At 47.4% G+C, this 17,861-nt stretch overlaps 1 protein-coding gene across 1 annotated transcript in view; it reads left to right on the top strand.

Annotated features, from left to right (window-relative positions):
• UTP20 (UTP20 small subunit processome component) overlaps positions 1 to 17,861 on the top strand; it is a 1,051,825-nt gene that overhangs the window by 735,628 nt on the left and 298,336 nt on the right. The window contains exons 47-48 of the mRNA XM_085653318.1: positions 5,434 to 5,581; positions 12,722 to 12,838. Coding sequence (XP_085509444.1) covers positions 5,434 to 5,581; positions 12,722 to 12,838 — 265 coding nt within the window. The remainder of the gene's footprint in view (positions 1 to 5,433; positions 5,582 to 12,721; positions 12,839 to 17,861) is intronic.

Here is a 17,861-nt window from a genome sequence, read left to right as displayed (position 1 = left end):
AGATCAAAAGCTAGTCATACAACAGTGCCATGCTTTCAGCTGCAGCAGTCCTTCGAGGATGGACAAGTTCCAAGCCCTGGTAAAAAAAACACAGCAAGGCCAAAAGAGCCCAAGGCATAAGCCCCTTTGCCCCAGAGCAGTAACTTACCTTAGGTGACCAACTTTCCATTACCCCTTCACAGCACCTTTTGCATGTGCAGAGACACATTCTGCACACAGTGATGCTCTGCTTTTAGGGAGACACCAGAAGACATTTATTGGTGAATGGGGGAGCTATAAATTGCATAGCACATTTTTGGTCTTTCATTCTGAACCCCCCTCCACTAAATCAGTCTATTGTAAAAGATATAACTCAAGAGGAGATTGTTTATAGAGTGTGATTACTATTCATACTGTATTTAAATTCTGATCCATTTTCCACCTCATGAAGTAAACCTTGACTGCTTGCTATTGCAACTTTTGCGAGGCAAATTTAGGAAATTGACAACTCTGATATCTTAAAATAATGAGATCGTCTTAAGCTTTGAAATACCAACAGTAAATATCCGTATATATCATGAGCACTAGTAAAATCTGCAAGTGAGCATGTGGGTATAAATGGACTGGGTATTACCTGGAGCAGTGGAGAAGCGCCTAGTCTCACAGTGTATGCACCAAAATCCAATAGCATGGCAAATTCTGTCTTTGCAGCATACTGTCCCTGTGCCTCGATCAACTAATCTGAAATGTCAGCACTTTAAAGTAGGATTAATGGGAGAAACAAACAGCAGATGCTCCCATGGCAGGTGGCAAGCACAGTTTTCATTCACAGATTTAGCGCTAAATCTCAGCAAGTGGCTGGATTTGCATCTCAGTAGCTGAAACTGCATAGTGCAGGACCTCCCCTGTGCTGTAGCTGCTACCCCATAGGCACCAACAGGTACCTCTTTGACAACTCATAAAGGCCTGAAAGATTGAGAGTTGCTTGCCCTTTGAGAAGGAATAAACTGGTATGACCCAAAATGCAGGACATTTGGCACCCCACAATGTCTCTGTGCATGACAGGAGCCAAGATCGCAGGGCAAATCTGAAAAATGCAGGATGGTTGCCAACCTGAACTTACTCCTCTTTCTGCCCAGTAACATACTTGTCAGAGGTAGATCATTTTTACGCCTTCCTCATTGGGCCCGAGGCAGGCTGCATCTGACTTGCTGTGTGTATCCACCCAGGTTGGGCTGCATTTGCCTTGTCATATGTGTCAGCCCAGGTCGGGGCTGCATCTACATTGCAATGTGTTTTGACCGTGGTCAGGGCTGCTACTGTGGTGCTACGCATATTGGCCCATGCCGAGCTGCAGTTACCTCACTCTGTGCATCAGTTCATGGCGTGTTTCCAATGGCTGATTGCTTTCTGGCCCATGGCACACTGCAACTGCCTGACTGTGTGTACTGCCCTATAGTGGGTTGTAACTGCCTTGTCATGTGCATAGGCCTGGGTCAGATTGTAGCTGCCTGGCTGTGTGTTCACAATTTTTTACTTTTGAGGGTGCCCGTACAGCCTCTCTCAAGCTGGCTGTGTGGTATCCAGCCCCCGGGGCGGCCATGCTTAGGGAAGACACAAAGTGCACCCGACCTCTCCATCAGCTGCTGCTGAGGACGTAGGAGATGGTCACAGGCATTGTAAAGAGCTGGGTAGAATAGTAAAATACTGAGAGGAGCGTGTCAGCCAAGGCAAGAGCAGGGACAAGGTCCTGGGGAACACCTAAAAAGAGAGAAGAGAATGGAGGGTCAGAGACCCATAGAGAGAGAAGACAGGCTAAGAGAAAGGAGTAAAGAAAAAAAAAGGTCTAAAAAAAGACACTCTTCATTACACAGCAAAACTCATACAGGATCTGGAAGGAAAGGGAAGCAATGCATGGGACAATGAGGAGTGTGGAAATAGAGCGAGTCCAGAAAAAACACATTCGGCAAGAAGAAGCAAAGACAAGACAGAGGACCGTGACACCAGGAAGCCCCTTGAAGGAGATGGAAGACGAGAGAGATCCAACAGGAAAAGATTTGTAGGAGGAGCAAGACATTTGGTCAGAGGAGTTTTGGTCTTCTTGAGGGTTGGCTGAAGCGATAGTGCTTGCCATGCTAGAGGGAGAGTAATCAATATATATGCAATGTTGAGGGATGCTTACCCCAGCACCTTGAAAACCTGCTTATAACTGTTCAGCCCAGAATAGGAGGATATTGAGTTTTTGTTCTTGATTGTTGTCCTTTGAGGAACATTCTGAATTTCCCTGGCCTCTGCCCTTGGCCTGCGCCTGGCTTGTTCTGGGTGCGCTGCTCCATGGTACTGTTAGCTGTCGGCTACGCCCGCCTGCTCGTTCTGGTCCACCGCCGTGGCCCTTGTTGCGTTCCCTTGTGCCACTGCCTCTTGTTCTGCTGGGGCTTTGCACACCTGTGCCTTTCTTCTTATGCCTGCGTTTCTTTACCTGCTTCCTTGCGGCTGATGCCTGTTCAGCTGTCCTCTGTCGCTGTGTGTTTTCTTACGGCAGGCTCTGCCTCCGGTTCTACCTCTTCTCCCTGGAGTTGGGGTTGTTCTTTACTTCTAGGTGCTCCTCTGCGGCTGTCGGTCCCTACGAGGGTTTGTGGCCGTTGTGCCTTGACTGGGCTTGGGGTCTTCTAGTCTTCCTTTCGCCTTGTTCTTGCTTGCTTGTGCTTGGTGGGAGCTGGGCCGCCCTTCTTGTCCCCGTGGCACGTCCCCTGCTGGGGCCCTGTGTTTCTTCCTACTGGGGAGGTTCTCTCGCAGGCCCTCCTCCCCTCTGGGTATGGCAAGGGTATCTATTCTACGTTAAGGAATCTGCAGCTAGTAGTCTCTATCAGATGTACAAGTTACTTACGTTCGGTAACAATGTAGCTGGTAGAGACGATTATTGCCGCAGATTCCTTCACGGCCCGCCCTTCTTCCCCGTTCTGCGAGGGCCTTCTGTTCGGTTTTCTGCACTCGCCTCCCTCTGGGTGGCTTGTCTTCTGTGGGTGTCTGCTTCGCTTTTTCCTGGACAGGATGCTTCGTTCTGCTTGATAGTTCCACCCTTTCCTTATGATACATGGTCGGTTGGTTCATGTGTGCTTCTGCATCCTTTCACCCTGGTTTTTTCTCCAATGTAGGGGCCTACTTTTAGTGTTCTCCAATTTACTTGCTTGGGGTTTCTGATTCCTTTGCAGTCCTCTACGTTGTTTTTTTTCTTTCTTTTGCCTGTTCCTCGGCCTTTTCGCTCCTTTCAGGGGATACGGCTCTCCTTGGCGGTGTCGTCTGGGGGTGTATTGCTGTTACTTCTCTGTCCGGGCTTGTTCCACTTCACTGTTGCGGAGTGTGATTGCAGTCTTACTCTCTCTCTTTCTCTCTCTCTCTTTTTCTCTCTTCCTCTCTTTCTCTCTCTTCTGCTATGGCGTTTTCCCATGCTTTCTGCCTCCGGGGAGGATGTTGCCTTAGCTTGCGAGGGTGTTCCTCAGAGCGGTGCTCTGCTCTTTCCCTGCTATGGCTTTCACCACTATGGCTTTTTGTGCCTTAGTGCTTGCCACTTTTCCAACTGGTGCTGTTCCTCACCTTTCGTTTCTCTCTTTTCTGTTTCACTGGTTTTTCGCACACTGTTCCCATACTCTCCACAGTTTTGTTTGTGATGTGTCCGTGTTGTGGCGCGGAAAAGTTCTCAGAAGAAAACTGATGTCAGCATGCCGGGGCGGGGCTTATGTGACCTCGCTGACATCACGCCCGCAGACGACGTCAGGGCGGAGTCGCGTGGTACCGCCCCCCCCGGCGCGCAGGAATGCTGGGGCAAAAAAGTTTTCTGGGTCCAGTCTCACGCCGTGGGATAATTCTACATTAAGGAATCTGCGGCTAGAATTGTCTCTACCAGATACATCGTTACCGAAGGTAAGTAACTTGTACATTAGGGCAAATTCAAAATGGCCAAAAATAGTCTCCTAGCCTGTAGGAGAGCGTACTATGGAAATATGTAATGTCCTCCCACAACTAACTCCAAAATCCAATTTCATGCATGCCCTGGACCCACAACAGAATGAAACAGAAACCTATTGAGACGAAGCAGGGTCCTTCAGTAAACAGATGAAAATGCACAAGGATTGTGATCTGTGCTTGTTTGATCCCTTTCAACAGTGCATATGTTTCACATGTGTTTCAGACAGCCTTGTTGTGCAGGATTTGACACTATGTTCCAACAGGAGTGGTAGCATTCTGCACCCTGAATAATCAGCTGAGTCCAGATTGGTCATCCCTGCCAAATCAGGTGTACTTGTCAATAAAAGTGGTCTATTGTGTAGCTTCTGGAAGGAATTTCACACATCTTTACAGGCAGAGCAGCAGCTGTAAATTAAGGCTAATTACATTACACTTGCTAAGGAAAGTTTTCTGAAAGTTTTATTTCCTAAATAGATAGAAATAATCTGACTTGGCCAATCAATTGGATTTTTTAAAACTGGAACAATTATTGAACTTACTCTGTAGCTGTTTCATAATGAATAAAAGCAGAAATGATGCTTTAATTTGCTTTACCAGTATTTCCTGTGGGACTATGTGAACTGTAAACCGTAATACAGTGAACATAGCTTTTGGTGATTTATTAAGGCCTGTGAAAGAGTTTATTTGTATTGGTCTGTCTTCAACTATTAGAGGTTGCCGGCTGCAGGGGACCAGGCCTCAGTGGAGGTCTGTGTTATTTTTTCAGGGTCACTAGTTGGATGGCACAATATAGTGTTTCAGTCCCCATGTGACATTTCGTTTTTCATTCCATATGTGTATTTTCTCAATGATTCACAATATGTCAAATGGTGTGTTTTTTTTAGCCAATTTCCACTTTGTTTTAGGGGCCAAAGAACATGCACTGGGCACGGGATAGCCGTGCCGCAGTGATAATGGTCAAATTACCAGCAGTTGAGTACCAATACCAAAAACTGAAAAAGATGGGGGTGACCACCCAAAAAAGATGGGGGTGACCACCCAAAAAAGATGGGGGTGACCACCCAAAAAAGGGTCCGATAATACATGAGAAGGAGAGTTACCAAAGGTAATTCATTTGTTCTTGTCTTTCATGGTACCCAATAGCATGTCCCACTAAAACTCCACACATACAAAAGTCACCTTACTTGGGCAGGGGTCTTCTGTTTTTCATTTTGATGGTGTGTAAGCAAGTGTTAAAACACTCCTGGCCCAATTCTTAAGCACCCTCAATTTAATAGTATATAGCCTTTTCACAAAACCCTTTTACTTCATTGGTGAATCAGGCTCCGGGTAGCTCTGGTTTCCTCAGGACCTTCTGGAAAAGCAGCATCACATATTTAATAAGCCAACATGCGGTTCCAGTTCAAGGAACCAATATTGTTTACAATGTTTTGTACATCAATTGGCATTCAAGGCATAAAAAAAAAGAAATTCTATTCATATTTTCAGAAGTCGAAAGTCAGCTCATCTTCCTCCCGATCCCCGTCTGAGACCACAGAGCTGCCTGTTCATTCCTCCTGCTCCAGTGAGGGGGGGCCAAAAAGCCGCTGTTAGCAGCAGAACCAATATGTACATCTTAGTCGAGTCTGGGCTCAGGGTGAGTAGTATTCTGTAATTATATGTGAATGATTTATCACTCCACTGTATGTACCAGAAATGTCGAAATGCTTGTGGAATTAATAGTACAAGCACAAAAAATTCAAGTATTTCTTCCATTGTTTTTTGTTGTTGTTTTTAATGGATACTTGCTACCACAGGTTCCTTACACAAAAGCCTTTTCAGGCACCAGATGGAATCTAGATTTCTTTTGACAGCAGTGTTGAATTTTCAGCACCAGATAAAAGCTGTTCTGCATCAGGAACAACAGTTCATGTATTTCACTTCACATATGCTGGTTCTAGATCTGTCAAATTTCTTCAATGTTTTGCAACATTTTTGTATCTCTCTTTCTGAGGGTTATTTGTTGACACCCACACATTGCTCAATATGCCATTTGATATCTAACCTTTTTTGGTACTAAAGCAACTAATTCCCTGGAACGGTTCCAACTGAGCTGCACAACCCCCAGAGTACTTGAATTCCTTCATTCTGGCGTCGAACTCCTTCTTTCTTTGAAGGATGTTCTCCATTTCGGCCTCGAGCCGTCTCTTCTTTTTTTCCATCTCGGAGATGCTTTCGGCGTCGACCGCGGGTCTTTTCGATGAAACTTGCGTCGACGTCGAACGTTCTTTCTGCGTCGATCAGCCCGTTTCATGGGATGCTTTCGACGACCCTTGCCTTTCGGCGTCTTTCGGCACCAGGGAGTCCTTATCTAAGGATCCGCTCGGCCTCTTGTCCGTGGTTCCCCCTTTGGACGTCGAAGTTTTCGGCGCCGGGGCTCCCTTCGTGGACTTTGACTCAGATTTTCTCGAGTCACCCTCGTGTTGTCGAGGTACTTTCTGTTTTGCGCTCGACAATTCTCTTACCTCGTCTTCTTTTTTTCTTGTCGGTCTCTACGACCGTGAAGTTTTCGGCTGTCTCGGCGACGTTGTCCTCGTCGTCCGAGGAGAGGCCCAGAGCGTAGAGCGTCGGGGGCTTCCCCTTGCCATCCATGCTGGCGTTGGCCCTTCTCTGCCGCTCTCTCACCCTGAGTGTCTTCGGCGCGAAGGCTGAGCAGGCGTTGCAGTCGATACTCTGGTGATCGACCGGTAGGCAGAGGTTGCAGACCGGATGCTGGTCTCTCTGCGCGAACTTGTGGTGGCAGTTTGGGCAGAACTTGAATGGCGTCTTGTCCATTGCGCTCAGGGTCTCTGAGCGTGCATTCTCCAAGGCCGTCGAAGAAAAGGGCGCTGGTCCTCCTTTCTTCGCGCTCCTGATGAAATCTTTTCCTTTCCTGATATCTTCTAGTGTTTCTATCGATGAAACTCGCTTTTCTTCCTTCTTCCTTCGAGTGTAATTCTGGAGCTTCCCGATGACGATCCAGACCCAACGGCGGAAAAAAGAACCCGAAGATGGCGCCCCAAAGGTGGGACTTCCGCAGGAAGCACGACGACGTCACGGGAGGTGCACCAAATGGTGTACGTCGACGCCCACCTGGGCTACAAAAAAAAAAAAAAAAAAAAAACAAAGAAAAGACTACGAATCCGGACCCAACCACAAGATCGCGGAATAATGCACAGCCTAGTGAATCCAGAAAGATCTTCAAGCTGCAAAACTACACCGACAGGTAAGAAACTATTCGTTTTGCTTGTTGCAAAATCTTACAGCGATGTCCCAAATTTAATCGCCAGTGTAACAAACAAAAGTCGCAAAGAATCATAATGCTCAGGAAATCCTTTTTGATCCATACAGTGGTAGGTGTGCTGGTAGAGCTATTCTGAGTCTTCTTAATTTTCTTTCATACTAACGATTCTAAAAGGTTTCTGAGTGCTGGCTGTATTCTGCAAATAAGATCCCACTAGTGTGGGGACTGTTGTGACCTTCCTTCAGAAGTGACAGGGAATTTCTTTGAACCAGTATGTATTGCAGATTGTGGCTTTTTGCTGTTTCCTCCCCTTTTTTAGGAGGCCCCCTTCCAATCCTTCCACAGAAACCTCTTGAAAGAAATTACCGTTCACTTGGCCAAGGAAGTGGTAGAACTATTCCTTTTCTCTGATAAAGGGAAGGGAAGTTTATCTGGGTACTTCCTATTGTCCTAGATAGGTGAAGGACTGCCCAATTATAAATTTAGGATTCCAGCAAGTTACTCAGAAAGTAGAAACTCAAGATGTTGACCGTTAAATAAGAGTCCCAGGCCCTAGAATGACAAACAGGGTGCTTATTTTGATTTAAAAATAATTAAACAGCAGAGAAAGTACTTGACATTCATGGTGAGGTAGCTTTCACTACTGTTTTGGTTCTCTTGCACCTCTAGATGTGCTCTGGGGATCCCTATATAAATAATTTGCTGCTACAATTGTGGTACCAGAGTTTACTCCAGCTAGACCTTATCACTACTATCACCCCCGTGCACAGATATGGCTTTTCAGTGAAAAAGAAGTCATGCTTTCTAAGTCCTCTCAGAATTATTCTTGCAGACAAACTCACCATCTCTGGTAGCTCACGCCAAACCCGCAGTCAGTTTGTAGACTAAGAAATGAAAAAAAAAGGTAGTGAGCCATGTCCATAAATGAAGCTGAGATCTGGAACAACATTCTTCTATCCATCAGGACAGACCCAACACTGCTCCAGTTAGGAGAGTGTTGAAGATGCACATCTTTAAAGATCGCTAGATCACAATGCATTAACAGTACACTTTTGCTCCCAGAACCCAGCTGCTTCTATTGCATGTTGATTGTTTATTTGCCTTTAACCTTCAATGGTGTTTTTCAGCATTTTAGCTAGGTTCTTCAACCACCATAAAAGCAGCATACAGCGCCCCATTTCCGCAGGGCTGAAAAAGCCCAACCTGGAGATGTTTATGTTCATGTGAAATGAGCCCACTTGCTAGGCTATAGTTTAGTTGGACTGCCAGGTAGAAGTGCGATCAAAACTGCTTTGCAAAGAGAAAATAGAACTGAAGAATAGGTCAAAGAAAAAGAAATAGCTCTGTCAGCAGCTTGGGTAGCGAAGAAGAAGAATGTTGGATATCAACAGCCTGCTGTCTTCAGTTCCTACAAGGCAGAATTATCGCAAAAGGTGGCAAATATTTCAGCTCTAGGGAGTTCCAGAGATCAATCTGTTTGTAAATCGGGTAAACAACTGCCATGTATTCGATGTTATGGAATTTTCCCTTGTGGGATCATTGGCAAATGCCTTCTCTGGCTATTGGATGTTTCATATCCGCTGTGGCCCTCATCTAGTTGTCATTCTGCAGAAAATGATTGTCTCGAATGGGGCCAGGCATCTCTGGTAAGCTATTTTGCTACTGCTGAGCTGTGCTCTCCCATTGAAGTAGTCTCTGAAGGATAACTTGCAAAAGAGCAAGGGGCAAATGTTCCACCCCAGACTTTGAATATTAATCCTACATGCCTGGAATGTGAGAGATTAGCAATGTCAGTTTATACGTTGCCTCTTGAGTGAAACTAGGGCATTCATTAGTCAGATTTTGAGGCTGTCTCCACAGTAAATCTGGGGGCCCACAATGTAAGTCCATTAACAGTGCAGATACCTAATTTTGTTTTACTAGCAGAGAAAGGATCAGACATTGGCAGGTGAAATGTTACCTAGTGGCCACCTCAGTGTGTGTTTTGGAGCAGATGAAGTATTGTTTTTCGAATTTGTGAGTGTTGTTGAGGTTCCTGAATTAGTTACATTCCTGTTTTCTGAAGTTCCTTGCTTGGAACTTGGTCTTTAGGTCGCACCAAACCCTTCACTGCGCAAGTGAGTGAGATGTAAGTGTTTTGGTTCGGTTTCTTTCAATCTTTTTTTCAAAGGGTAATGTTAATGTTAAAATAAAGCCTTCTTTCCTTTTGAAACTGGTTATGAAGTTCCACATTTCCCACGTGATTTTGCTGCCTTTCCCATTTTTTCCCCTCCTCCCCCTCATCCTTCCAAAGGTTGCACCAGGAAGGGCAATTTGTTACACCAACAGTGTTGAAGCTTTTGTGAAGGATGACAATATCTATAGAAAGAACAAGCTGGCTAAATCCATCAGAAATCAAACCAGTCCCAACTGACTTTCTTTGACAATTAAACGTTGCTAAAAAGTTGCAAGAAAATCACGGTTATAGGGTTTTCATGCGTATCCTTGTAGGGGCATAGCAGCCATGTGAGCTCTTCTTCCTGGTGCCACTCGCGCCATATTGCTGATTGCAAAGTTTGAAACCCAGCCTAACATTTGGGAAGGGTTTCTCGTGACGAATATGTGTGAGCTTTCTTTTCCATCAGAAAGAGCATTATTGAAGGTAAGTATCTTGTACAATTCTCAGTGAGACACTGTACGTTTCATGGGTTTTCCCAGACATTGATTCCTAGCTCTCTGTAATAGACAACCCTATTTCCCCTCAGCATTGAGGCTCCAAAAAGTGGCAATGTTGCTTGTGGTTTTTTTTTCAGATTGGGACATGTACAAGCAGTTCAAGCTACAATGTCCTATTTATTGAGGAAAAAAGTTATTTCCATGTGGTTAATCATCTATTGTAAAGGCACTAAGAGTAAACACACATGGAAGCCACCCTGAATAGTAGTCAGTGGTTCAGATTATCTCCAACATTCAGCCCCAACCATCTGTTTTTCTTTTCTCAGTGCTGATATCAGACTCAGGTCAAAGCCTTTAGAATAAAGGTCCAGACATTGCAGGTGTTGGGAGTGCAGAACTAGACTCAATAGATCTCTATGAATAGGCTATTTTTTAAAACCTATATATGCTTAATTTGTTTTTCTTGAGTCTGGGATTGTTTGTGATGGCATTGCATAGTGTACCCCTATTCTGCCAAACTTCCCACACATCCCTACATTTTAACGTTTATTGAGCAATTAATAAAACGATTACAGGTCAAAAATCAACCAGAAAAAAATAACCAAATGCTATTTTATAAAACTTTGGCTCCAGATATCAAAATTAAAAAAGCACATTACATTTATAAATTCGTTAGGGCAGAGCAGCTCGCAAGTCCTATAATATTGTTTGTTGTTATGACCAATGCTATATTCTTTGAGCGGAACTGTCTCATTATTGGCTACTTGAAGTAGTTTAATTTGTGTGGAATTTAGGCCATTTTGCTAATTTGCTTGTAGTGAAGCAAAGGCACTGAAACCCCACTTTCTGAGCAGCAAGCAGTCAGAAGGGGGCTTCCTGGGTAACTTGACAGGTTAATTTTTCTTTTGACTCCGTATTATAGGACATGCATTGCCTTGGAAAAGTAGCAGTTTGAGAACTTTCTTTATCACCCATACTCACTCAGGAAGGGCATGGTCGACTATCCACTCACAATAAAAACCTCCTTCTTCTATACCTACAACTGCAGGTCTAAGCCTGCCACTTGAATCACTAAAGGTGCTGGTAATTGACAAACACTCACTGTACTTAAACACATAAAATAGACTAATGTTATAGAAACTCTGGGCAATTTCTAAGAATAGTCACTCTTTCGTAAGAGGAATGCAATGAGAAGGATTTATGTTGGAGTTATGCAGATTGATTTAATTTGTCAGTGAAAATATAGCGTTGACTTGAAAAGCAGTATCATACATCTGGCACTTTTTTGCTTTTCTTCTGGTTTCTGGGATGGTAAACTTTGAATGGCTTGGTGCAGTGATCTTTAGCAAGACTGAGTAGAATGATTAGGGCCTGCAGTTTGCATTTAAGCGAAGTCTGATTCCTAGCATCTAAATATGCATCTAGGAGATGTGTTCTTTTATGTAATTGAGTGATTAATGGCATTTGCCAAATCTAGGATTGTACATATTTTAAAATCATAATCCATGCCTCTGAACAATAAGCCCTTTTGCATGAGGTTGGGGGTTGGATTCAGCTGGAGGATAGATAGGGTTGAGTCTTAGCAGCCACCCCAAAGGATAATTCTGATTTTAGACTTTTTTATGCCATCCTGTCAGAGAGTAAGAACCAGTTCCAAGCCAGGACCTGTGGTGAAAGAGGCATATTGTAAGCAACATCTGAAACATGCATGTGACGTAAGGCCTGTCCAGCAATGTTCTTGTTCCATGAATAAGGGGCAAATAAAATTAATCCGTGTGTTCCATTTAGCCTCTTGCACACATCTCTACTACTTATGGTCTAAACTTTCTCTCTTCTGTAGATGTAGTTGGATGCGAATTGTGACCACACCATTTTCTTTTTGTTTTTCTTTTTTTGCGAGAAATAGGACCTGAATGTTGGTTTATAGTTTACAAAGTTGGTTACATTTGCTAATTATTGATGGAGAATAGGACTAATCACTACGCATTTGAGCACTGTAGGCACAGTTTCCTGTCTGGAGAATGTCTTACTATGATGGGTGTGAGGGTGGGATTTAAGGCCTGTATCAATTCATTTACCAAAATCCTTTTTCTTTTGGTGAGTCTCTGATTCTGTTGCTATTTTGTGTGCCTAATCACTTCAGAGCTCTATTTACCAGTTGAGATTTCTGCTCATGTTAGCAGATTATCTGAGTACAAGAATTCAGTGAAAGAAGAGTTTTTGTCTTTTCTGTATTTTTCTGGTGTTTAGTGTTAAGAACTGTGGCTGATCAATGCTAAATATGGATTTTGGAGGATGTTTGAGAAACTCAAAATGGTGACGATGCATTGCTTGAATAAATATTAACTTCTCATTACTCTGAGGCTCATTGCATAACATTGTTTTTGCTTACTATGCCAATACATACACACTGAGACTATATGCAAATCAGGCTTGACTCGGCCTAAATAGGGACTATACAGTCTAACCTTCCAAGCTACTTCTCCTCTACAAAGTAAAATAAGCAACTCAAGGCATGTTTGGCCTTGTAGGGCCTCATCTTGCAGTGTGGCTTGAGCTCAGTGGCATCATAACCTATTTGATCCACCTTCAGGCAGAACAATGCACTTGTTTTCCCTAGTTGATCATAGTTTTTCTTAAAAATAGCACCAATCCATTTTTCTCTCCCCATTGCTTTAGCACATTTTTACTGCAACAAACACCACAGTGATGGAAGGAATCCTTGAATGTCAGTTCCCTCCAAGTATTTTTAACTTCCACTAGCCACATGTAGCTAATCCATCTTTCTTCATATAACCGATAAAAGAGATGAGCAATGCTGTTTTGAAGTGTGGAAAATTCATGTTTTAATTCTTCCAGCTGCTTCACATGAGCCTCAAGAAATCCAAAATCAACTCCTCAGATGAAGAAATTTTGGAAATGTTAGATCCCTTTGTCCAGCTGCTCATAGAGTGCTTGCAATCTATGGATGTGAAGGTAAGATGTTGTTAATAGCTATGTCTCATCTTTGTTGGATAATCTAGCAAGTATAAATATTACATTTGTCTCCTGGGTCATATCTGTTTGAAGTTATTATGTATTAACAGCCTGACTGCTGGTGTTTTTCTTAATTTAGCCTATGTGTCAAAATTCTTCTAAAATATGATGGGAGATTCTATTAAACTTGAGACCAAAGATAACTTTTTTTTTATTAATCCATTGTATTTTGGCACAGGCAAACGCAAGTAAGATTGCACGGCAATCCAGATACAAATGTGAGCATGAGAAGTGATAGTGCTGGCCATATGTATGTATGAATGAAGGACCGGCTTCAGCATTGCCTTTGCCTCCCCTCCTCCCTCCATGACCACCTCTTTTGATTCTCTCACAACCACCTGGCAAAAGTGCCCCTCGTTTCTCCATAGCCCCTCTCACATACATCTCTATTCTTTTAAAGAATTGGTAAAGTCTGGCTTTGCTAATCCACTCAGCTTTCCCCATAATATAAATATCTATCTGTTCTTTGCAGCAGGCATATTAACTCTGTGCTAGTTTATGGTCAAATCTGCCACTAGACAAAACTGCAATCTCTCTCTTCAGCAGGAAAATTAATCACATTTTTATTGCTGCCTGAAAGCTAGTTTCACAAGGAACTCTGCAGCAGGTGCTTTTAAATCTTACATTATTGCTAAGCACAACATCCCACCCCCCCCCGGTCAGTGACCCCCTCCAGGTCAGTGCCCAGTGCGGGCACATCGATGCGATTGCCCTAAATAGTGAAAGCCTAGCCTGGCAACTGCTGAACATAAGAAAAGATAATCAGTGAGTGATTTGAGGGGAACCCAGGTTCTGAGAGTGGATGTGAGCTGTTACTTACTTATGATGCTGTGTTCTTTAAAAAGGTGTACCATTACTAAACTAGAGAAAAGTTGGGGCAGTCCTAACATTGCTCCCCTTTGATCACCATACCTACATGAAATGGTGTGAAATTTAGTGGATAATTTAGGAGTGAGACATAGTCCACTAATCCCATTTTACAGAGGTTACACAGCAGTCAATAATAGGTTGACTTTGGATGTTTTAGAACCAACAATCATAAAACCAGATGCTGGAAATTACCATCTTTTGTGTGGTATTCCCCCAGATTTTTTACTTGACTGTTTTCGTTGGCCTTAGAACTCTGTGCACTTTATCTAATGTGAACCAGTGGTAAAGTACCTGTGCTCCCCCTTTAAACTTGTTTGGCTTATTTAGTTTTCCTCTAAGTCCCTAGTGTATGGTACCAAGTGCACCTAGGACTAATACTAACAGTGTACTGTGGCGCTCATTGTGTCATCCACTGGTGATCTTTGATCCTGAGGAAGGGTCAACAAAGAAATGATCGACTGGGTTGAAATATGTATCTGAAAGAAACACGTTAGTTAGATTCCTCACCTTAGAATATCCCCAGGCGTCAGACTGGATCCGGAAGATTTTTTGTCAGCAATACCCCTTGCGCGTCGCTAGGCGTCGTCTGCGGCTCCGCGTCCGTCGTCGGCGTCGTGCGCCGGAATGACGTCGTCGGAGTACTTAGACGCCGCCCTCGCACGCTGACGTCAGTTCTTGTTCTTCTTTTTTCCGCGCCAGTAAGCGCAGATCCGGGAGAGCTACCCCTTTTAGTCTTTTTTGACTAAATCTTTTTTGATCACTTTTGATCCTTGTCTGTCGACATCTGGTGCCGGTAGGATGCCTGGGTTCAAGGCTTGCGAGGATTGCCATCGACTGATGTCGGTGACCGACCACCACCGCCGGTGCCTCTACTGTTTAGGCCCCGACCACGACGCGGAGTCGTGCTCCGATTGCCAGGCCCTGACTTCGAAGGCTCGGCGGGAGCGGTCCCGCAAGCTTCTCGAGCTTCGCCACTCGGCTCCGCGTCGTGCGCGATCCCGGTCCAGGAGGAGGTCCAAGGATCGCTCGCGGAGCCCTAGCCGACGCCACCATCGATCGATGGGCTCCAAGTCGTCGGGTAAGTCCAAACGCTCTAAGAAGTCCAAGCGGCGACATCGCTCTTCGGACTCCCCTCGCCGGTCGCGTGACTCGGCCGAGGGTCCAAGTGGTTCCACCCCCGCGGCTCCGGCGGAGCCGCAGGCGCCGCGCCCGTCCCCATACCCTCCGGTCCCTGGGACTAACGCGACGCCGGCGGAGGTCAGTGCCTTCCTCTCGGCCATGAGGAGCCTGGCCCCGCCGTCGACGCCCGCTGGCGCGCCTTCGGGCCCCGCGGACTCGACTGGGCGACCTTGCCTGCCGGCGGCTTCGGCCCCGGCGCCGTCGACGACTCCGGTCTCGACGCCGCAGGTCCCCGCGGGGCCCATGCCTGGGCCCCCGTCGACGCCGGTTGACCTAACCACTCCTCCACCGGCGCCGGCGCATGAACCACCGACGCCGTCACCGGCGCAGACGCCTACACCTCCGGTGCCGCCGACGCCGCCGCCTTTGGTGCCGACTCCGGACGGCGTCCAACCCCAGTTTAGCCCTATTCCGGACCCGGCGCCGCAACGGCGTCGACCGACGCCGCGTCCGGCGCCGCTCGAGACCTATCATCTCTACAGTCCGGCTCCGATCATTCCTCCTGTTTATCAGGAATCGGACGACGGGGGCGACTGGGAGGGGTTCGAGGACCCTATGGCTGTTCAGTCGCAGCTTTCACAGGACTGGGCAGATGAACTGGGGGAGGCCAGTGGTCTAGATACCTCGCCAGACACTGGATTCACTTCTCCTCCGACTCTGGCTTCGGAGGAGGGTGCAGCATTTTCTGTGGTGCTGCGCAAGGCGGCCGCAGCCCTTGGGCTCGAGCTGCCTGCCGTGGCTGTGAGGACTAACATCCTCACTGAGGTGCTTCAAACCGCAGCAAGCTCCACTGAGCCTCTGCTGCCGTTCAATGAGGCCCTCACTGACGTTCTGCAGGGCACCTGGTCCAAGCCCTCCACAGTTCCTCCTGTGGATAGGAACGTTGCCAGGCGCCACCGCCCTGCTCCGGGCGACCCCAGTTTCCTGTCCCAGCACCCCACCCCCGAGAGTCTGGTTATCCAGGCCTCTACCTCCCAATCCTCCTTCCCGACCGCTCCGCCGGACCGGGATTCCAAGAGACTCGAGCAGTTTGGCAAGAAACTGTTCTCGTCCCTTAGTTTGGGCCTGCGGTCTTTAAACACCGCCTGTCTCTTGGACCGTTATTCCCATTCTCTGTGGGATACGGTGGAGGACGTGCTGCCCCTGTGTCCGGAGGAGGTCCGGACACGTCTTACCCAGGCTTTGGCCGATGGGAGGGATGCAGCGCGGCACGCCATACGATGTGGGCTTGACACCACGGACTCGCTGGGTCGGGCGATTTCCACCACGGTGGCGCTCCGCCGCCACGCCTGGATGCGGTCCATGTCATTTTCCGGGGATGTCCAGAACACCCTCATGGACATGCCCTTTGATGGCACTCGCCTGTTTGGTGAGAAGGCGGACAGTGCGCTGAACCGCTTTAAGGACTCCCGGGCTACGGCCAAGTCCTTGGGCCTCTCGGCTCCGCGGGCGCACACCTCCGCTTTTCGCCACTTTCGTGGCCAAGGAAGGGGCGCCTCCTCACGTCCGCCCAGCCACCAGCCGCAGAACCAACCTGCGCGCGGTCGCGGACGTGGTTTCCGCCGTGGCGGATCTGGAGGACGACGTGGTCAGCCCACATCCACCCCGGCAGCATCCGCCTCGAAGCCTTCCTAGTACGAGCTTTCAGGCCCATTCCACGCCAGTGGGCGGCAGAGTTCGCCATCACCTGCTCCACTGGCGGTCCATTACATCGGACAGGTGGGTGCTGCAAATCGTCCGAAGGGGCTACTCCCTCCCCTTCGAGACGACCCCTCCAGCCATGCCACCGCAGCACCACCGTATCTCGGGGGATCATTTGAATCTTCTCCGCGAGGAAGTGTCGGCCCTCTTGGCCAAGGGGGCCGTCGAGCGCGTTCCGAGTCCAGAAGTAGGTCGTGGTTGTTATTCCCACTACTTTCTGGTTCCCAAGAAGGGCAAAGGGGGCCTACGCCCCATCTTGGACCTCCGGAACGTCAATGCCTTCCTCCGAAAGGAAAGGTTCAAGATGTTAACCTTGGCTCAGGTTCTAGCTGCCCTAGACCCCGGAGACTGGATGGTAGCGTTGGACTTGCAGGACGCATACTTCCATATCCCCGTCCTGCCGGCCCACCGGCGTTACCTGCGGTTCACGGTGGGCCAAGAGCATTTTCAGTTTACCGTGCTCCCCATCGGCCTCACCAGTGCCCCTCGGGTGTTCACGAAAGTGATGGCGGTGGTCGCAGCTCATCTGCGCAGATCAGGGGTTCCAGTCTTCCCCTATCTCGACGACTGGTTGTTGAAGGCGGGCTCGCCCCAGGCAGTCGTCTCCCACCTCCAGACTACGGCGGATCTCCTGCATTTGCTGGGATTTTCCATCAACATGCCGAAGTCACACCTGAGTCCCTCTCAGAAGCTCCTCTTCATCGGAGCAGTTCTCGATTCGGCGCAGTTCCGGGTCTATCCACCGGAACAGCGGGTCCGGGATATACAGGCCCTGATTCCCATCTTTCGGCCTCTATCCTGGGTTTCGGTCAGGCTAGTGTTGCGGCTTCTGGGGCTGATGGCCTCCTGCATCCTACTAGTGCATCACGCCAGGCGGCGCATGCGGGCTCTGCAGTGGGACCTGAAGTTTCAGTGGGCCCAGCATCATGGCAACCTGTCCGACCATGTCTTGATCTCGGAGGGCACTGCACAACAGTTGCAGTGGTGGCTCACGGACCGCGATTGGGTCATGGGCAGGAGCCTCTCCCTTCCCCAACCGGAGCATGTCGTAGTGACGGATGCGTCCCTCCTGGGCTGGGGTGGCCATATGGGAGAGGCGGAGATCAGGGGCCTCTGGTCTCCGGCGGAGTCTCGTCTCCACATCAACCTGTTGGAGTTGAGAGCGATCCGACTTGCACTGAAAGCCTTCCTTCCCTCTGTCAGGGGCAGTGTC

Source organism: Triturus cristatus, chromosome 4_1 (genome assembly GCF_964204655.1).
Source record: "Triturus cristatus chromosome 4_1, aTriCri1.1, whole genome shotgun sequence".
Taxonomy (NCBI): Eukaryota; Metazoa; Chordata; class Amphibia; order Caudata; family Salamandridae; genus Triturus; species Triturus cristatus.
The sequence above is the reverse complement of the archived record's forward strand: the minus strand, read 5'-3'. Positions and strand labels throughout refer to the sequence as shown.